Here is a 17,159-nt window from a genome sequence, read left to right on the forward strand (position 1 = left end):
TAATCTGAATCATGATACCCACATTTTAATTTCCCATATAACCAAAATGTTCTAGAACTGAAAAGAAGCAAGAAATAAGTCCTAAGTCTGTATTTTTTTGAACAAGAAAAACAAAAACAAAAACCAGGTGAGGCCCAGAGACTTGTCTAAGGTAGTTCGTGATGAGTCCACCAGACCCGAGGCATGTCGGCTCCCAGCCTCCAGCCTCACTCTGATTTAATGGGTGATGTGGGAATATCCATGAGTTTGGGAATAAAAGATGCATTTGGGTTTTTATAAACATACAGATGTGCATGCATATTTTTTGTGGGTTAGGTTGCTCAGTTGGTAGAAAGATGGCAGGAGTTGAGACTCATTTGCCAGGGAAAGCTAAGGAGTAAAAGGAAATGGCTGTCCATTTATAGATTTGGCGCTACTGTAAATAGCTCTATTGTCTTGCAAAAGTTTATGATTGGTCATGTGGGGACAAAAGAGGTGTGGATAGATGGGTAAATGCAATAAGTAAAAACAGGGTCATTGTCACCAGAAAAAAGTTAAAATATATGTGATGATTGTAGAATAGCAGCATTATTTTTAAAGTGTATACACATATGCATTTAAGGGCTTGATTGACAATTTTCACAAGGGAGAAAGCCTACATTTTTATCTCGAAATAGCTAATGGGGAATTAGCATACCTTCTTTCAGAGGTATATAAATAGATAATTACTGGGGAAATTAACTAGTGATCTGGGAAGTAATTTCGTCCCTTAAATGCCAGAAGGTTTACACCTGTAATTAGAGGACTAGTTAAAATTTTTATTAAATTTTGTCTCTATTTCTTCATTGAGTTTTTTTTTTAACATGTATAGTAAATCACACAGACTTAGATTCATTGTTACACTTTATTAAAAAGATTAAAAAATTAGATTTTTTAGTTTAAAAAATTAGTAATTTTTCAGTGTTTTTCTTACAGATAAGGGAAGCCTAATCTATTAAAAAATACTGTTTTAAATCAGTAACTCAAGAAGTAATGAATTACTTCACTCTGCCTTCAATACTGAAATACCAGCATTATTTCTTTTATTAAAACAAATATGTTTCTACTTATTCTATTACTATTTACTATTACAATTTCCTATTACTTACAATTACTATTGTAATATGACCCTATTAAGTTATAGTCCTTTCTCTGTGAATTTTTCTAAAGAAAGAATTACTATTTTAAATCTATTATATAACACAGTAATTAAATATAATTGAAAATAATACTTTTTTGAGGGGGGGAGGTTAGTCATTTTACTATCCAGTCACTTCCTTGTATTACTATGAATGAGTTAGGTATAGATTAGTTGGTGTGGCTTATACACATATGTTTTTGTGATTGTGAAGCTATATATGTGTGTGTATTATGTGCCAAAGTCTCTGGTCTTGAATATTTCCACCATTTAGTTAGTGGCTGCAAGTTAATAACTTGGTAGTTTACCAGTTATGAATACATGGAGTAGCAACAGAAAACTGGACTGACAGTGGCTTAAACACATTGGGATTTATTTTTCTCATGTAAAAATAAGTCTAAAGGGCAGTAAGTTCAAAGTTGGTACCATAATCTAAGGCTGTCATGAAAAGACTCAGGTTCCTCCTGGCTTCCTGCTCTGCCATACGGCCTTCCTCCTTATGGTCAAGTGACCGCTGTATGCTAGGCCTCGTGTTCTCATTCCAAGAAGAAACAGATGCCTCTGTTGGGAATGCGAAAGCCTTTCCAGAGACACCCCCAAGTTACAATGTGCAGAGACTGGGAAGTCATTTTCTAAATGGAGCACATTGCCCTTCTAAACACAAGCAGGGTTTAAGTGGTGAGTAAGAAGTGGAAAATCCATATTGAGTAGTAGACGCCTTGTGGTGTCTGCCACATCCCCATATTGAACCTTTGTTTTCATTCAGATTTAATGGATGATTATTTTCCTCATTATAAGAATAGCAGCCAGCTATTTAAAAACTAAGTGACTATGCTCTTCCCTCCTTCAGAGGGCATCAGTTTTTCACATGATTGGTAACATTTTCAAAGCTCTATATATGAAGTCTCAAGCTATGGCCCAGGCCTTGATTTCGAACTGCCCACAGACTGGCTCTCCTTGTAAATTTGCTGATTGGTATAAATACTGCTAAGTTCAGAACTAAGTATCTTTATCTTCATTTTGTTTATTTCAATCAGGATTGTTAGCATTTTTTCAAGCTAGAAATTTAGAATAATTGTAACTTTTAAAATTCCTTTATTTCCTAATCCAGTTTGCCATCAACTGCCATTTTTCTGCTTTGAAATGTCTCAAACTTGACCTTTCCCTCACATACTGTCACTGCTGAAGTTCAGACTCTTACTACCTCATTTGTGCATTATTTGCAAGGTTTTCTAGCTGATGTCTCCAATTCTATTCTTCCTCTTTTATTCATTCTGCTGGTCATTAACAGTCTGATTTTCTTGAAACAGCTTTCTAAATATTTCTTTCCTACTTAAGAGTTTTTATACCCAGTCTATATTGCTTTCCTCTTTCAAAGTTTTCTTTTTTAACAGATTCTTTTCTTATTCTCTTTATTACCTTTATTTCTCAGTCTAAATTGTCTTTCATAGAATGTTCTTTTCAATCCACTGTTTCCTGCTTACCAAGAACAGATAAGCTATAAATTCCCATCCTAGAGTCTTTCATTCGACTCTTCTCTAGTTGCATCCCCTAACCCCCACTCCCAAACAATTTTGCCCTCATCATTCCAGATCTTACCTTTCAAGGCTAAACTTCTACATGTCACTTTTGTGACAATTCTACCGTATTTTTATACCTATTCTAAACTATATTTTGAAGAAGTGTGGTGTAAGGAATTTCTTTGGAGTCAGATAAGTGAACTTAAATCTTGATTTTGCTCCTTTCTTTTAACCTTAATAAGTTAACCTTTCTAAGCTAGTTTGCTTATTTATAAAATTTAAACAATTATGTGCATGCACATGTGTGCACATACGTACGTAAGATTAAAATGAGGTAATGTTTAGTGAAGGATAGTAAATAGCACTTAGTATTAGGGATTGTTGCATGAAAACAAAAGCCCAGGATAATAGTGCCTTGAAGTGTTTTTTTTCTTACATAAAAAAAGTTTAAGTCTAGGTAGTCCAGGGCTGGTATGGTAGCTTCATGTTCATCTGGGACCTATGCTTTCACTATCTTTCTTTTCTACCATTCTAGTGCATGATTTCTACATTAAAGTTGAGATTGCCACATAGTCCAAGGTGGTTGCTGGAGCTCCAGCCATCAGAGCCACATTCTATATAGCAAAAGGAGGAAGGGAATGAGGAGATAAGGGCCTCCTCTGCAGCTTAGTCATCTTTTTTTAACCAGTCTTCCTAGAAGTCCCTAATGACCCTTCTGCTTATAGTCTCACTGGCCAGCACTTAGTCACATTCCACAACTTGCTAAAAAGAAGCTGCACAATTTAATTCTAGTTAAGTACATTGCTACACAAAATTACATTAGTGTTAGGAAAAAGAGGATAATGAATTTTGGGTAGCTATAGGCAGATTTAGCCTAACATAGTTACATTGTGGTGTCTGGCAAATAGGTTTAACAAGTATGTTTGTACCTCTATTCTTTCTGTTCTTTTTAGAGTCAGTTTAGCACTTAATTCTTCTTTGCTTCATATATATCTTATTTTTCCAGTTACACTGAAAGTTTTGGGGGAATAAGGACAATGTGTCATACGTCTGTTTCAAAACACCTAGCAGAGTGCTTGGCACTTGGACCACATAGTAGGAACTTAGTGTGTTTTTGTTAATTAATTGATTTTACTTTCCAGTAGGACCAGACTTCTTTTAGCCTCTTATCGGATCTGGTGGGTATTTAATACTTTACCTTCAACTGCAAACTGGCAGCTATGGTGTGAGCATACACTGTAGATTTTCATTCCTTTGATAATTTCCTGTTTTCTAATGACTTTAAACTCTGTGGGGTTGATACTCTAACATTTTATTTTCCTTTGATTAATTCATTTAAAATGTTTTCTCTTTTTCTATACCTAGTACTTCAGGATAAGTATCCCAAATTGAACCTAAATAATAATGCATATATGTATATTATGTATATCTGTTATGTATATATCTCTAATATACCTGTTCATTATGAATATTTAGAGTATAACTTTTCAAAATGCCATGTTTGGAAAGGTCTCAGGAAATGATTTTTCTGTGTATAATTTAACTCAGTGATTTGTTTACAAGAAAGCTCAATAGCTTGGAAAAAAGCTTGGGTCACATTTCTTTGTCATGTTATTTTGAGCTTATAGTTATTTTTCTTTTTCTCCCCAATGGATGAGAAGAGAGGAATAATTAACTAGAGTTAGGAAATTCTCTCCAAGATAAAGAAATAATAGTATTACTGAAAACTTCTTTCCCATCTGCTTGGGTCAGGCTTTACATAAAAATAGGATATTACAGTTTCAAAGTATCTTGGGATAGAAATGATTATATAAATTCTTTATATTCTCTACTTTAGAACTCACTAAGTGGAATATCTTAAATGTGCTCTATATTTCCTTCATATTTATTCCTTCACAGGTATACATTAACTCATTAGCATATGAATATACAAATATAATAGTTTCTTTCATACCCCATCACAAATAGGCTAATATATTCATACGCTCAAGCATGCATATGTGTATAAACACATACATAAAGGCTGAAAGATATAAAGATATGCTGCTACAAATTCTTCTTGGAAAAAAGTGAGGTATATATACATAAATAAATAAAAGTTATATATCATTTAGTTATGCACTCAGAAAGATTAGGTAGATAGACATACATGAATGGTTGTTTGATTTGGTTTAGGTAGAAGTTGGTGGAGAGAGGGGCCTGGTCAACAAAATGACCACACAATGTTATTAAGAATAAGAATACATATTAACTAGAAATCTTAACAATTTTTTGATACTTTTTAATGAGACTCTCTGACTGGTATATAAATGACATAGTCATTTATGAAAAGTTGGTATTTCTTTCTAGTTTGACTTTATTTGGTTTTGTTCTCATAGATGTTTTCTCCCAGATGTCAGATTCCAATGGCTTAATGATATTTAGCAAGTTTGACCAGTTTCTGAAGGAAGTTCTGAAGCTCCCAACAGCTGTCTTTGAAGGGCCATCTTTTGGTTACACAGAGCACTCAGTCCGCACCTGTTTTCCACAGCAGGTAAGGACAGTTTTGTAGAATCTAGGACTAGAAGAGCGCTCATCCATCCCTCCAGCTTTTACCAGATTTCATCAGATTGCTTCCAGTCTAGGGAGGTCCTAAGTAGGGGATGAAAAGGAACGTTAAGTGGGAGGGGTGCAGAAAAGGGAGGATGAAAAGTGCACCTGAAAATTTTTTTGGGGGGAAAGGGGAGCCTCTTCTGAAAAATGCTAATATTTGAAATAGTTCAAGTTACTAAAATTTTAAAGAAAAATGTCGAAGATAAAGTTTATATTATTGCTGCCAGATGTATATTACTCTCCTAAATGAGTTCTTTAAACTTGAAAATATGGGAATTTTGATATAAAACTCTATACAACACTGGATCATTGTATTCTGAGCACTGGAGACAAGGAATGCTATACAACTTTCAGCTGCCAGTTCAGAACCCCTCAAGGGACACTGCTGTTTTCACATGGAAGAAGGATGGCCTTGGTTTCCTCTTCATTTGTGGGAGTCTGTTTGTGGTCCTGCCCTAGAGGTTATGTGAGTGCATTCCTGAGATTTTAACTGCCTTGAAGGACTCGGAGCAGAGTGGATGGAGGCTGGAGCATTTATTCAAGTCAAGATAAGATAAAAGGAGCTTCATGCTAAACTTAAAAAGTTCTGGAAATCAGGGAATTTAAAAAAATCTATATTACAACTGAGGAAAAGATTAATGGAAGTAGGAGATTGACATATTCTGCAACAATTTCCCCATAAGATGTTTTTTAATTGCAAAAGAAACATAGTAACTTTTCAGTAGAGAAATCTGTCAGATCCACATTAACCAAGTGATTAAAGTCCATATCACCAATAGAGATGGATTGTTCTCCCTGCCTCCTGATAGGGTGCCCGGAGAAGTACCCAGTGTCACTGCTGGGGTGCTCCTGCCAGGAAAGTATAACCTGGGTCTCTTCTTGTGGAAACATCCAACAAACCCAAATGAAGGGTTTCTACAAAATAACTGGCCTGTATGTGTTAAAGATGTCAATGTCATGAAAGACAGAAAAAGACTGAAGAACTGTTGCAGATTCCAGGTGTCTAAAGAGATAGGAAAATGGAATACAATTCATGATCCAGGATTTTCTTTTGTTATAAAGGACATTATTGGGGCAGTTGAAAAAAATCTAAGTAAATCTTATAGACTAGATAGTATTGTCATGAATGTTAATTTTCTGATGTTGATATTTGTATTAAATTATGTAAGAGAATACCCTGGTTTTTAAGAAATATATTCTGAGGTATTTAAGGGTAAAGCGGCATCTCTTCAGCAGTGTTAACATTTGAGGAATCTGGGTTAAACGTAAGTGGAAATTTTTTAGTAATCTTACAACCTTTCTGTAAGACTGAAATTATGTAAAAATAAAGTTAAAATATAAAAGAAACAAATCTAAAGGTTTGCAAATTGAAAGTACATTTTAAACTAGATCCTCCTGGCCTGTGAGGCTTTGATATATAAAAGAACTGAAACAAACACATTCCTTTTTACATGTAAAGTTAGGAGTTCATGTTTATCTAAATTCAGACTTACAAACTATATTGTATAATTTGTTTAGATATTACTCTTCAGCACAACAGGTGGCACCCATAACGCTGGAGAGTTATTTTTAGTAAGTCCTGAGGAGATGTTCTTCCCAAATTTGTACACACTTTGGCTGATTGTTTTTGTGGAAATTAGCCTCTATACATTATTTAATTTTTTTCTCAGCATAAACAGCAATATCAGCTTTTAGAATATTAAAAATAGCTCTGTGCTTCAGTTTATTCTAATAAAGGATAGTTTGCATTTTTCTCCCTGAATATGCTTTTTCAAATGAGACGAGGCTGTTGCAAACACTTCCTGGTACAAGAAGGTCCTGCACGAATTAAAGTGTTTGCGGCCAGAAAAGTAAGGAGAGTATGAAGAAGAAACTACCAACACTTGATTTACTCACTGCTGCTGTTTCCTTGGTGCTACCATCACATCAAATTGTTGTCCCCACAATAATCTTGCCTATGAGTACACATGGCTTTTCATGTAAGATGGATTCCTGGAGGTCAGGCTAAAAACTGATCAAGTTCTGGAATGCTCTGTTAAGTAAAGTAGTGTCAGAATGGAGAAGGGAATTTACACAAAGAAGCATCAGCGAAGAACAGCCTCTGAACAGTGGATGACAGGTAGGTGGGTACTAACCCTAAAGTCATACTGTAGTGTGAGGACCATAATGAGAACCTAATATTGGAATCGCAGTTTAAAATGTTGAAGAATATACAAAAAATTTCTAATTGTTAATCCTAAGAAGGCTGTCTAGGATCCTACAAATTACCTTATGCCATTGTTATGTGGCCTGTGAACTCAGCCTGATTACTTCTTTTCACCTGCTGCAGATTCCTATAAGAAATTCAGTCCGTCTATTTTGATGTAAGTCAAATTTGGAAATGTCAGAGAGATTTATCAGTCTGGAGGAAACGAGTTTTCTTTGGTCTACAAAAATGACAAAAAGAAGCCTCAAAGGAAATAAGAAGCTGTAGGTAGGATGCCCATCAAACTCAGGCTTTGGACAAAGTTTCAGGCAGTAGGAATTAAACTCAGTGAGTTTTGGGTTTCTTTTTGAAAATGGACTTTTCCCATGCAGTTTGCTTTCCTACACGTGTGTTTCCATAACACAAGTTAGTTCATTCATCCTCTGAGAGAGAACACTGTCAGTGTAGAGTGGCAGTTGTGTCATTGGTTCATACAGTTTTCCCTGGCATATTAATGTTCTGGGTTAAGCAAAGAAGTGATCACAATTAGAATATGACTGTCTGAAGAAGCTGAAAATCCTGCAGACGTACCTCCCTTTAGTGAGAGACGTGGCAGGTTTGGAGGATTTGTGAGCTGCTCCACTTTCTGTGGTATTATGGCATTGAAGCTTGGGGTGTGGATAAATAAGCTGTAAGTCATCCCCCACCCCCATCTGTGCTAAAAAAAATTGATTGATGAAGTTAGCTGTTCCCTAGATCTAGTATTTAGTTTTGATAAACTGATCTGTCTTGGGAGTTGTATGTCCTGATCATGAAGAAGGAAAAAAGTGTTTCAGGAGTAAGGCTGAAAGTTACAGTCCAACAGGGGCACTTAGTGGAAAGGTCAGTAGAGATTTAATTTTGCTGGTACTTTTATTAGTATTTCCATTGCTTTGTGAGTCCTCTGTTTACAAGGCTGTATAGATTTAGGTTTGTTCCAATCCTGTTTTTCTCATATACCTTATTGTTTTTAAAATTGCAGTATGTACAGTTTTTCAGTTATGTATGTGTTACATTACAGGAGAAATATGATATGAAGAGAATTATTTATCTGTTTATTTTAATAGTTTTTTTTCTAAAAAACTATTTTGCCTGCTTTTCACAAATTAACCCAAAAGAAGGGATATGGACTTGTATATTTTAATAGTTTTAAAGCCACAACAAAAATTAAAAGCATTTATAAGTTAATTTAATAGAACACATTTACCAGAATAGCTAAAATTCAATGACTTACACCATGTGTTGGCGAAGATTTGGGGTAACTGGAACTCTCATACAAGCCACTTTGGAGGAAGCCCTGGTTGTTTCTTGTAAACTTAAACAGACACCCACCCATGACCTGGCAAATCTACTCCTAAGTTTTTCCCATGTGAAATACTAACTTATGTAGACAAGAAGTGAGATGTTTGTATCAGTCTCAGAAGCATCTGAGGTGTCCATAGTAATAAAACATCAGGGTAAAGTTAATTCAAGTGATAAATTGTTTGGAATTTTTTTTTCAAGATAATCCAGGTTGGAGGGTAAGTGAAGGCATAAACAAAACTAGTTGTATGTTGAGAATTGTTGAAGCTGGATGATAGACATTATTACATTATTCCCTCTACTTTGACATATTTTTTAAAAATATACAAAAATTAATTCTAGTTGTAAATTTGTGATTGTGATTATTTTCTGGATAAAGCACAGTGTAAATGTAGCACCTCAAGCCTAATAGTTGGTTAATAGGCCACATATATTAAGATTCTTATAATTTTGACTTTATTTAGGACTTTAGAGACCTTAAAACTGACTTTAGAGACCTAAAAGTTAAAAAAAAACAAGCAGTGAGTGTATTGAAATTTCTCTGAATTTCAGGGTTTTGATATGTGTTATATCCTCCCTAGAAAGATGATTGCTATTTGTTTTATTATTGATTTCCTAGGTTCATAGTGACTTTAGTTTGAAGAGTTCAGGCTACCTTGCAGAGGATTTGAAATTTGATGCCCGTCTTTATGAAAGGGAAACCTGAATAACGTGGAGAGTGAGATAGGAAAGTAGTACATGATTACATGATCGCTGGCAGGCACAATATTTCATGCCTGGAGACGTTCTCTGATCATATATTGACCAACATACCATCTTCTGCTGTATGCCGAAATGACTTTTCTTCCCACTGTATCTTTGAAATGGAGACATTTCCTGGATGTTCTGACCATGTTTTCCAGGACCATTGAATAAAGTTTGGCAAGAATTGCGTGGCATGTGTATATGTGTATTTCATAGGTAATCTAATTAAGCAGATTTTACAGTCTCCATTAGCAGTTCCACGTTCCCATTGCTCTCTAGTGTTATTACCATGTTTTATTGATTTGGAGACACTTTTTCACACCTTAGCACTTCTGATCTCTAGATACCTCATAGAACCAATGGCATCTTCGGATGGCAGTTGACCAGGCAGCAGCTATGATGAGTCGTCATTTCAAATCTCCATGGAGAGTAAACTCTGGGCATTAAACAAAGTTATTATAAGCACAGAAATCTGTGGACACAGCAGAGGGGAATAAATGTGATATTGGTGAGATAACTATGCATCATTGGAGGAATTCCATATTTTTTTTACGAAGCAACAACCAGGTACTTCATGGAGCGTTTTCTTTTTCTTAAAGGAAGACAGCCACACGTAGCTCTATTATTTTCTATTACTGGGATGTGACCCAAGTCATTTCTTGTCACACCAGGCAGTGCAAATGAAGGTTGATTGAACTGCTGAATCCTTCTCAGCAGATGAAATTTCAGTTCATCAGGAAACTGGTGTGACCAATTCATGTGTCATGAAGGATTACTGATAATTAAATCATTGTGTTAGTTTAATTGGCTGAGTGGTTTATTTTCTCTTCGTGATAGAAAAAAATAACGGTGCATCTTAAAAGTGATGGTCTCCAAGATTGGATGAAATATGGTGTATGAAATGGGTTTTGTTAGGATCAGGTCTATAGTAATGCAGCCTGTATCACTGGTATTAATTAAATTGAACACAATTATAGAGACCTAGAAGTGAGCTTTTTTTTCTACTAGGGCCTATGGAGGAGAATGTCTTACTAAATAATTCCTTAGACATAAATGACAAGTGGCTCCAAGATGGTTTTCCTTTTAAAAAAACACTTTTGTTAGTAGAAATGCTCATTGTGTACATTTTGTAGGAAAAGTCCCCTGGCTCTCAGTTATTACTCATGAGCTGAAAACAGGTCTGATGTGTTTAGTCATAGTTCCCTGGGCTGCGGGCAGGGTTGAAAGCTGCTGGGCTTGGTGTGTTAAGGGCTTTTGGACCAGCTCCTTACCCGAAGCTCATGGCTGGCACGGTCCAGCATGTACTCCCCATTCTGGATCTTGGATCCCCCTCCCACCCTTGAGCCTGTGGCCCACTAATGTACAGGTAAGGCAGAAGAATTCTTTACCAAAAAAATGAGGACCCTGGTCTCCTAGTCACTTAGTGGCCTAATGGCATCCTAAAGAAGAGGACCATGCCTGCTCAGATACTGCTTTTGTTTTATTTTTCCTTTTAATCATAAGCAAATTCGAATTTAAGTCATCATTAAACTGCTGATGTCCCAATTTTGCTTAAAAAAAAACTTTACTCACTCCCTATTGCCTGCTGGGTAAGACTCTCAGCGGGGGGCCATGGCGCTTGTCCGCCCGCTGGCCTCTGTCACCTCTGTCCAGACTGCCGCTCCCCACGCACGCCTGCCCCTCGCACCCAGTGGGCTCTGCTGAGACAGTGTTACGGCGCCTCAGGGGTTGTTCCATTCTGCATTCCCACGAGCAGTGTGTAAGAGCATCTGTTTCTCCCCAGCGTATGTTCCTATACTTAGGAACTTTAGCCAATCTCATCAATCAGAAATGTTCTCAGTGTAGTTTTAATTTGCATTTCTCTTATTTTGAGTAACATGCATTTCAAGTGAGCAAAAGCAGTACACTTAACTTGTTTATGCTGACAGCTTGCACTGGAATGCCAGTAACCCTGACCTTTCTTCTCTGACAAAATCCATCATATTTCAAATCCCAGTTAAAATATCCCCTTTTCTGTGTTGCTTTGAATCTTTCAATGTAAGATTAATTGTTCCTTCTGCATTCCCTTGGCATGTTATATCTAGCTCACATATGCCCAGAAGGGATGTACCTTGGTCTCCTTTAGCTTCTTATCCCTGTGACTAACTGTCTGGAAAATGATCAATGCTTACTAGAGATTTGTTGGATTATTGAATAATGATTTAAATCAAACATGGCATGAGAAACTGTCTTTGGCTGGAATACTAATTGAAAGCTTAAAGCTCATCAATGTACTTGCAACCTTGTTGTTTTGATCAATATTACTATTCTATGATTTTCTCAGATGAGACAAGCTTTGCAATGAAGAAAGTATAGTACTTCAGCATTTTTGAAGTTTATCCATTCTTTCAGCTATAATAAATGTAAATATCTCTAATAAAAATTACAGCAACATTATATTGTTGTGTCATTACAAAGTACTCTAATTTTTGAAGTCCAAAATAAATCCGTGACATGGACAAATTCATTGTCTAATAATAATCAGAAGACTGACCCATAGCACTGGTCCTATAACCAAATAATGTATGTTTGCCCTTGTCAGACACGGTATTTCTATAACTGCACAAAAGTTTGTACAAAAATGTTTTAATCTGGAAGGTTTTAAAAATGTTTTAACTAAATGTCATACTTTGTTTAACTCATTAATAAGTAAGTGATAATGCAGTGGATATGAAAGTCTATGGGCTGCTTGCTTGTAAGGAAATAGGTTCTAATGGAAATGATGAAGTTGGAAATTGCAGATATTATGATTGGATGCTAAATTATTTTACTTTTTCTCATGTTATTTTAGTGATACTGGATTTCTCACTTTTAAGAAATAGTTCCTACCCTTTTAAAACAGGGAAGATGTAGTCACGGGTGGAAAGAGGGAGGTGAGAATGGCATTTATGGTAATAATTGTCAGTATTGGGGCTTAGAATAACAAAGGGTGGGGAGGTAGGTGACAAACAGAAACACTCCTTTCTAAAGAAAAATGAGAGCACATACAAAGATAGAAACAGCCTCAGTATTTGGTAGAGGAAAGCATAAATAAATCATGATGTTTGTTCTCAGCGCATCAGGCAGCATTTAAAATGATTGGAAATAAAGACTTTGTAGGAAAATATAAAATAATAAAATGCTAAGTGAAAAAACAGATTACATATTTTTATTTACTGTATGTACATAATTAGAAAGATATATACATTTGGAGGGACATACCTAAAAAATGAGGGAATGTGCATGATTTGTTATTTTATTACAGTTTTGTTATATATATTATGCTATAAAAAGTAAGGAGAATTGCAAAGAATGTGTACAACTCAAGAACAAAAACAAAATAAAACAAAACAAAAAGGGCAGTAAAAGATCTAGTCTACCTTTCAGTATTATTTACAGAGTCACAGAATTTTTGAGCTGGGAATCTGTCCCAGCAGTTCTCAAACATTTTGGTTTCAGAACCTATTTACAATAAAAATTATTGAGGATCCCAAAGAGCTTTTGTTTATGTGGGCTGTATCTATTAATATTTCTATATTAGAAATTAAGATTGAGAAATTAAAAATGTTTACTAAGTAATTTAAAAATGGCAGTGATACGTATTGCATGTTAATCGAAATAATATATTGTTATGAAAAATAACTCCATATTCCAAAACAGAAAAGTTTAATGAGAAAAGTGCTATTATGTATTTTTGTAAATCTCTGTAGTATTTGGCTCAATTGAAGACAGCTGGATTCTCACACCTGCTTACTCATTCAATTCGTTGTGATATGTTGATCTGGTTAAAGCATAGAAAGAGAATCTGGCCTCAAATAGCTGTGTAGTTGCAAAAGGGAAGAGTCTTTTAATAGCTTTTTCAGATTAATTGTGGACATGCCACGCTGCCTTTGGAACGTACACTGTACACTTACGAGAGAATGAGTCTGAGAAAGGCAAATGTCTTAGAATTATTATGAAAATGCTTTTGGCCTCATGAACTCCCTGAAAATGTTTTAGGGACCTTCCAGGGGGACCTCTGACCACACTTAAGAACCACTGCTCTCACTCTTGAGAGGTAAGAAAACTGAAACCAGAATGTTAAAGTAATTTTCCCCAGATCACGTGGTTAAGGGAAGACAGAGCATGCGGACACAGTTCTTTGGTTTCATTCCTCATGCTTTTGGAAAACTTGAAATTAAAGTGTGATTTTAGGACAACTTTTGGCAACTGATCCTGAGCGTTTATATTAGGATCTTCTGAGATATGAGGTATAATTGTTCCTTTTCTTCTTGAAGATTTAAAGAGAAAACCTCAATGATAGGCAGATCAAAACTTTTTAAAGAAAGTAGCATTAGGATTACAAGCAGATTTATAAAATATATAGTGTTTAACAAGTATAAGAAGATACAGAAATATTAGATACTACATTTATAATTAATGATACTATATATTTATTTTTTGCTTAACACCACTTAACTATCTAAAAAATGTCCTAGTATTGTCTTTTTCATTAAGTTTTAGTAGATACTTTTAATTTCACTTAGGCTTGTTGCCATTATTTACATATTCATAATAGAGGCATTTTCCATGTCTGGGCCTCCATTAAAATGTTTGGTGACTTTTTGTTTTTGTTTTTAATGTTCACTCATTCCTCCCAGATTCCACTGAGGTCTCAGAAACATTAGTGACTTGGATACCTAAGGTGGAAAACATTTGGAAAACTAGCTTATTAGAGTAGGCATTTTTTCAAACCTCACCGTCAATGCACAGCTGTATATAGAGGGCCTTTGCATGATAACTGTGTTCTGTATCACCCTCCTTCAGCCCTCTTTTGTATATCTCAGAACCTTTACCCCCTGACTCAGTGCTGGCCTGTGGTCTGTGTCCTGGATGTGAGATTTCCCTTCATATTTTTTCATCTTTTTGAGGTCTTTCTTGCAAAAGCCTCTTTCTTTCTCTGCTGTCTGCTTTACCTCCCTTTTCTGTTCCCTACTTACCAATTTCTTCTTTTAAAGATTACACTCGATAAGAAGCCTTCCAATATACATACAGTGGAATCAAGATTCTTAACAGTTGCTGAAAAGATTCACCGAAGTAATTCTCTGCAGTTTCCTGTCTGCATGATGGGAACCGTGGTTGGATAGGTCCCCTGGCGGGCCCAATGGAAACCCTGGCAGCTGCTGTCCTCCTGACTGAACACCACACGGCTTTCATTCCTTGCTTCCACTTTGTGTTGGATATTAGTGGTAAAAATCAAGGTTATTTTGTAATCAACTGACAGAATCTTTAGGTCAACTCTAACCAATCCCATCTTTTTTAAAACTTTTTTTAAAAAAGCTTTTTTTAAAAGCTTTTTTCCCCCTGAAATAAAGTATTTTAAAGTTTTATGGGAAACACATTTTTAATGCTGAACTTCAAGAAAAGTAGTGGGACTGGGAACACAGTTACTTGGGAGAGAGTGAGATGAAGTTCTGGGTGACTTTTGGCTTCACCCCACCCCCACCCCTTAGTCTCTCCCCCTACTACCACCCCGCCACGCCCCACCAGCACCTCTGGGTGGTGGCCTCAGGGTTGGGAAGGCTTGCTTACTGGGCTCTGCATATCCTGTTCTGTGTTTGCCTTTTTGTCTCTGCTCTTCTTGTGGACTGAAGTTTGAAGGGGATCCTAGGTGTCCAGGTTAGTTAGAGAAATCACACATCTAGTTGTACTGCATTGCCTTTCCTCTGTTTGCTTTCCTTTTGGAGCTGAAAACTGCTTTCTGGGCTAGAGAAAATAAAAAGAAAATGTATTAATTTGAAATACTGTTGAGAATCTGTTTTGTCTATATCATATGGCTCTCTTTTTTTCTAGACTGTTTTCTAATTTTTTCTTGTCCATGTGGAATCAATTATATCAGTGTTTCACATACAGTGGAAGCTTACTATATGTTTATTTAAAAGAACAAAATAAAGATAGAAAAAAAATGCAGTCTAGCTAGAGAGATGGTGTAGTGGAGGGAGTGCTGCGATGGGCATTTGGAGATTCAAGTTCTAATCTCATCCTTATTACAGCTATTGCTGTGACTTGGTCAAATTATGTCACTACTTTGAATTTCAGTTTTCTGTAAATGAGAAAGTTGTTAAATGATATCTATGAGTGTTTGCCTCTCACTGTAGTATTTATTCAGCAATTACTTAACTAAGTGCCTGTTGTGTGCCTGGCACTGTTTGGAATGCTGGAAATACGTAGACATCCAGATGGCTGTGGTTCCCACTCTTATTGACATGTTACAATCAGGTGCAGCTGTCTGTTTCCCCCACTGGATAACAGAAATGGAATTCGAAGGACAGCTGAGCTCTAGTCCTGGCTCTGTGGCTGACTTGGGTAGGACCTTCACAAGTTATTAAATGTTTTGTTCCTCATCTGTTTTATCCTCTAGGGGATACAGAATGAAGATAGTAATACCTAACTTACCTTACATAGTTGTTTTAAGACTCAAAATAGTGTATGTGGAAATGCATTTGAATGTATTAGTAGTGTATATTATTGTGTGTAGCAATGTCTAGTAGTTAAAATATTTGATTTGCTATAAAATTTCACATAGAATTCATTACCACTTGGTTGGGAGAATCCTAAATTAACTTAATCTTGGAGTTCAGAGACACTTGAAAAGTATGAAGTATATTTGTTTTTCTTCTCTTCACAGAAGAAGATAATGCTGAATATGTTCTTAGACACCATGATGGCGGATCCCCCTCCCCAGTGCCTTGTCTGGCTACCTCTCATGCACAGGCTCGCCCATGTTGAGAATGGTAAGCAGAATTTTTCTCATTCAGTTCCTTAGGCTACAGGAAGTATAGGAACTGAGAGTGTTTGTAATGTCCTTAGCTGTTATTGACATTTGCTGGCATTCTGTCATATGGATTTGTGATTTTAGCTTTCCAAAGAGGAGTATTTGTCTCTCAAAAAAAATGGGGAGAGGGGACTTATTACTTAGGGTACCAAGAAGTAATAATAGCAGGCTGTAAAACTTTGTGGTTCAAATGCTAGGCTTTTCCATTGAGACTCCCAATGGTCGTTTTCTGCTTGAACATACCTGATGAGGCCATGACTTTCCTTTTTTTCCTTTAAGTTATACAAATAATAGCTCTGAAAAATTGGATAGATGCAACCACCAAAACTATATTTTGGAATTGTTTAAAGGACAATGGTTAAGATAGAATTTGGTACTGTGTTTCACACATCTGTAGTTTTTCTTTTACTGTTTTACCTTGAATTACTCTCAATATCCTCCCAGTAATTTGACTTCAGTCTCTGTTTTGCTTGGAAGTGAAATGGTACTATTTCTCGGTAACTTCTTAATTTTTTCCTTTGTTGCTATAATTTATCTCCTTGTTTAGGTTGAGTTTACTAAAGGAACGGCCATAGTTTTTCTGTGTAACTCCCTTCGTTTACAAGCTCATGCCTGTCTCTCTTCCTTACATAGGAGGGAACAAGTAATGGCCGAGAGGCACTAAAGCAGAGTCTTTTTCCCCTTTGTAAGAATGAAATACTCTATTTGTATTCTCCCCTTCCTACCAGTACCTTTTTTTCCCACCTCTCAACCTTTGCCCAACTGTGGCTTTAGTTCACAAGTATCTTA

General features: G+C 36.0%; 1 protein-coding gene across 18 annotated transcripts in view; it reads left to right on the forward strand.

Annotated features, from left to right (window-relative positions):
• DTNB (dystrobrevin beta) overlaps positions 1-17,159 on the forward strand; it is a 258,809-nt gene that overhangs the window by 91,464 nt on the left and 150,186 nt on the right. For all 18 annotated transcript variants that reach the window (XR_008995919.1, XM_057497369.1, XM_057497380.1 and 15 more), the window contains 2 exons: positions 5,055-5,209; positions 16,224-16,329. Coding sequence is in view for 17 of the 18 variants with exons in the window: in XM_057497369.1 (XP_057353352.1) it covers positions 5,055-5,209; positions 16,224-16,329 (261 nt within the window). In the remaining variant the exon portion in view is untranslated. The remainder of the gene's footprint in view (positions 1-5,054; positions 5,210-16,223; positions 16,330-17,159) is intronic.

Source organism: Manis pentadactyla, chromosome 2 (assembly GCF_030020395.1).
Source record: "Manis pentadactyla isolate mManPen7 chromosome 2, mManPen7.hap1, whole genome shotgun sequence".
Taxonomy (NCBI): Eukaryota; Metazoa; Chordata; class Mammalia; order Pholidota; family Manidae; genus Manis; species Manis pentadactyla.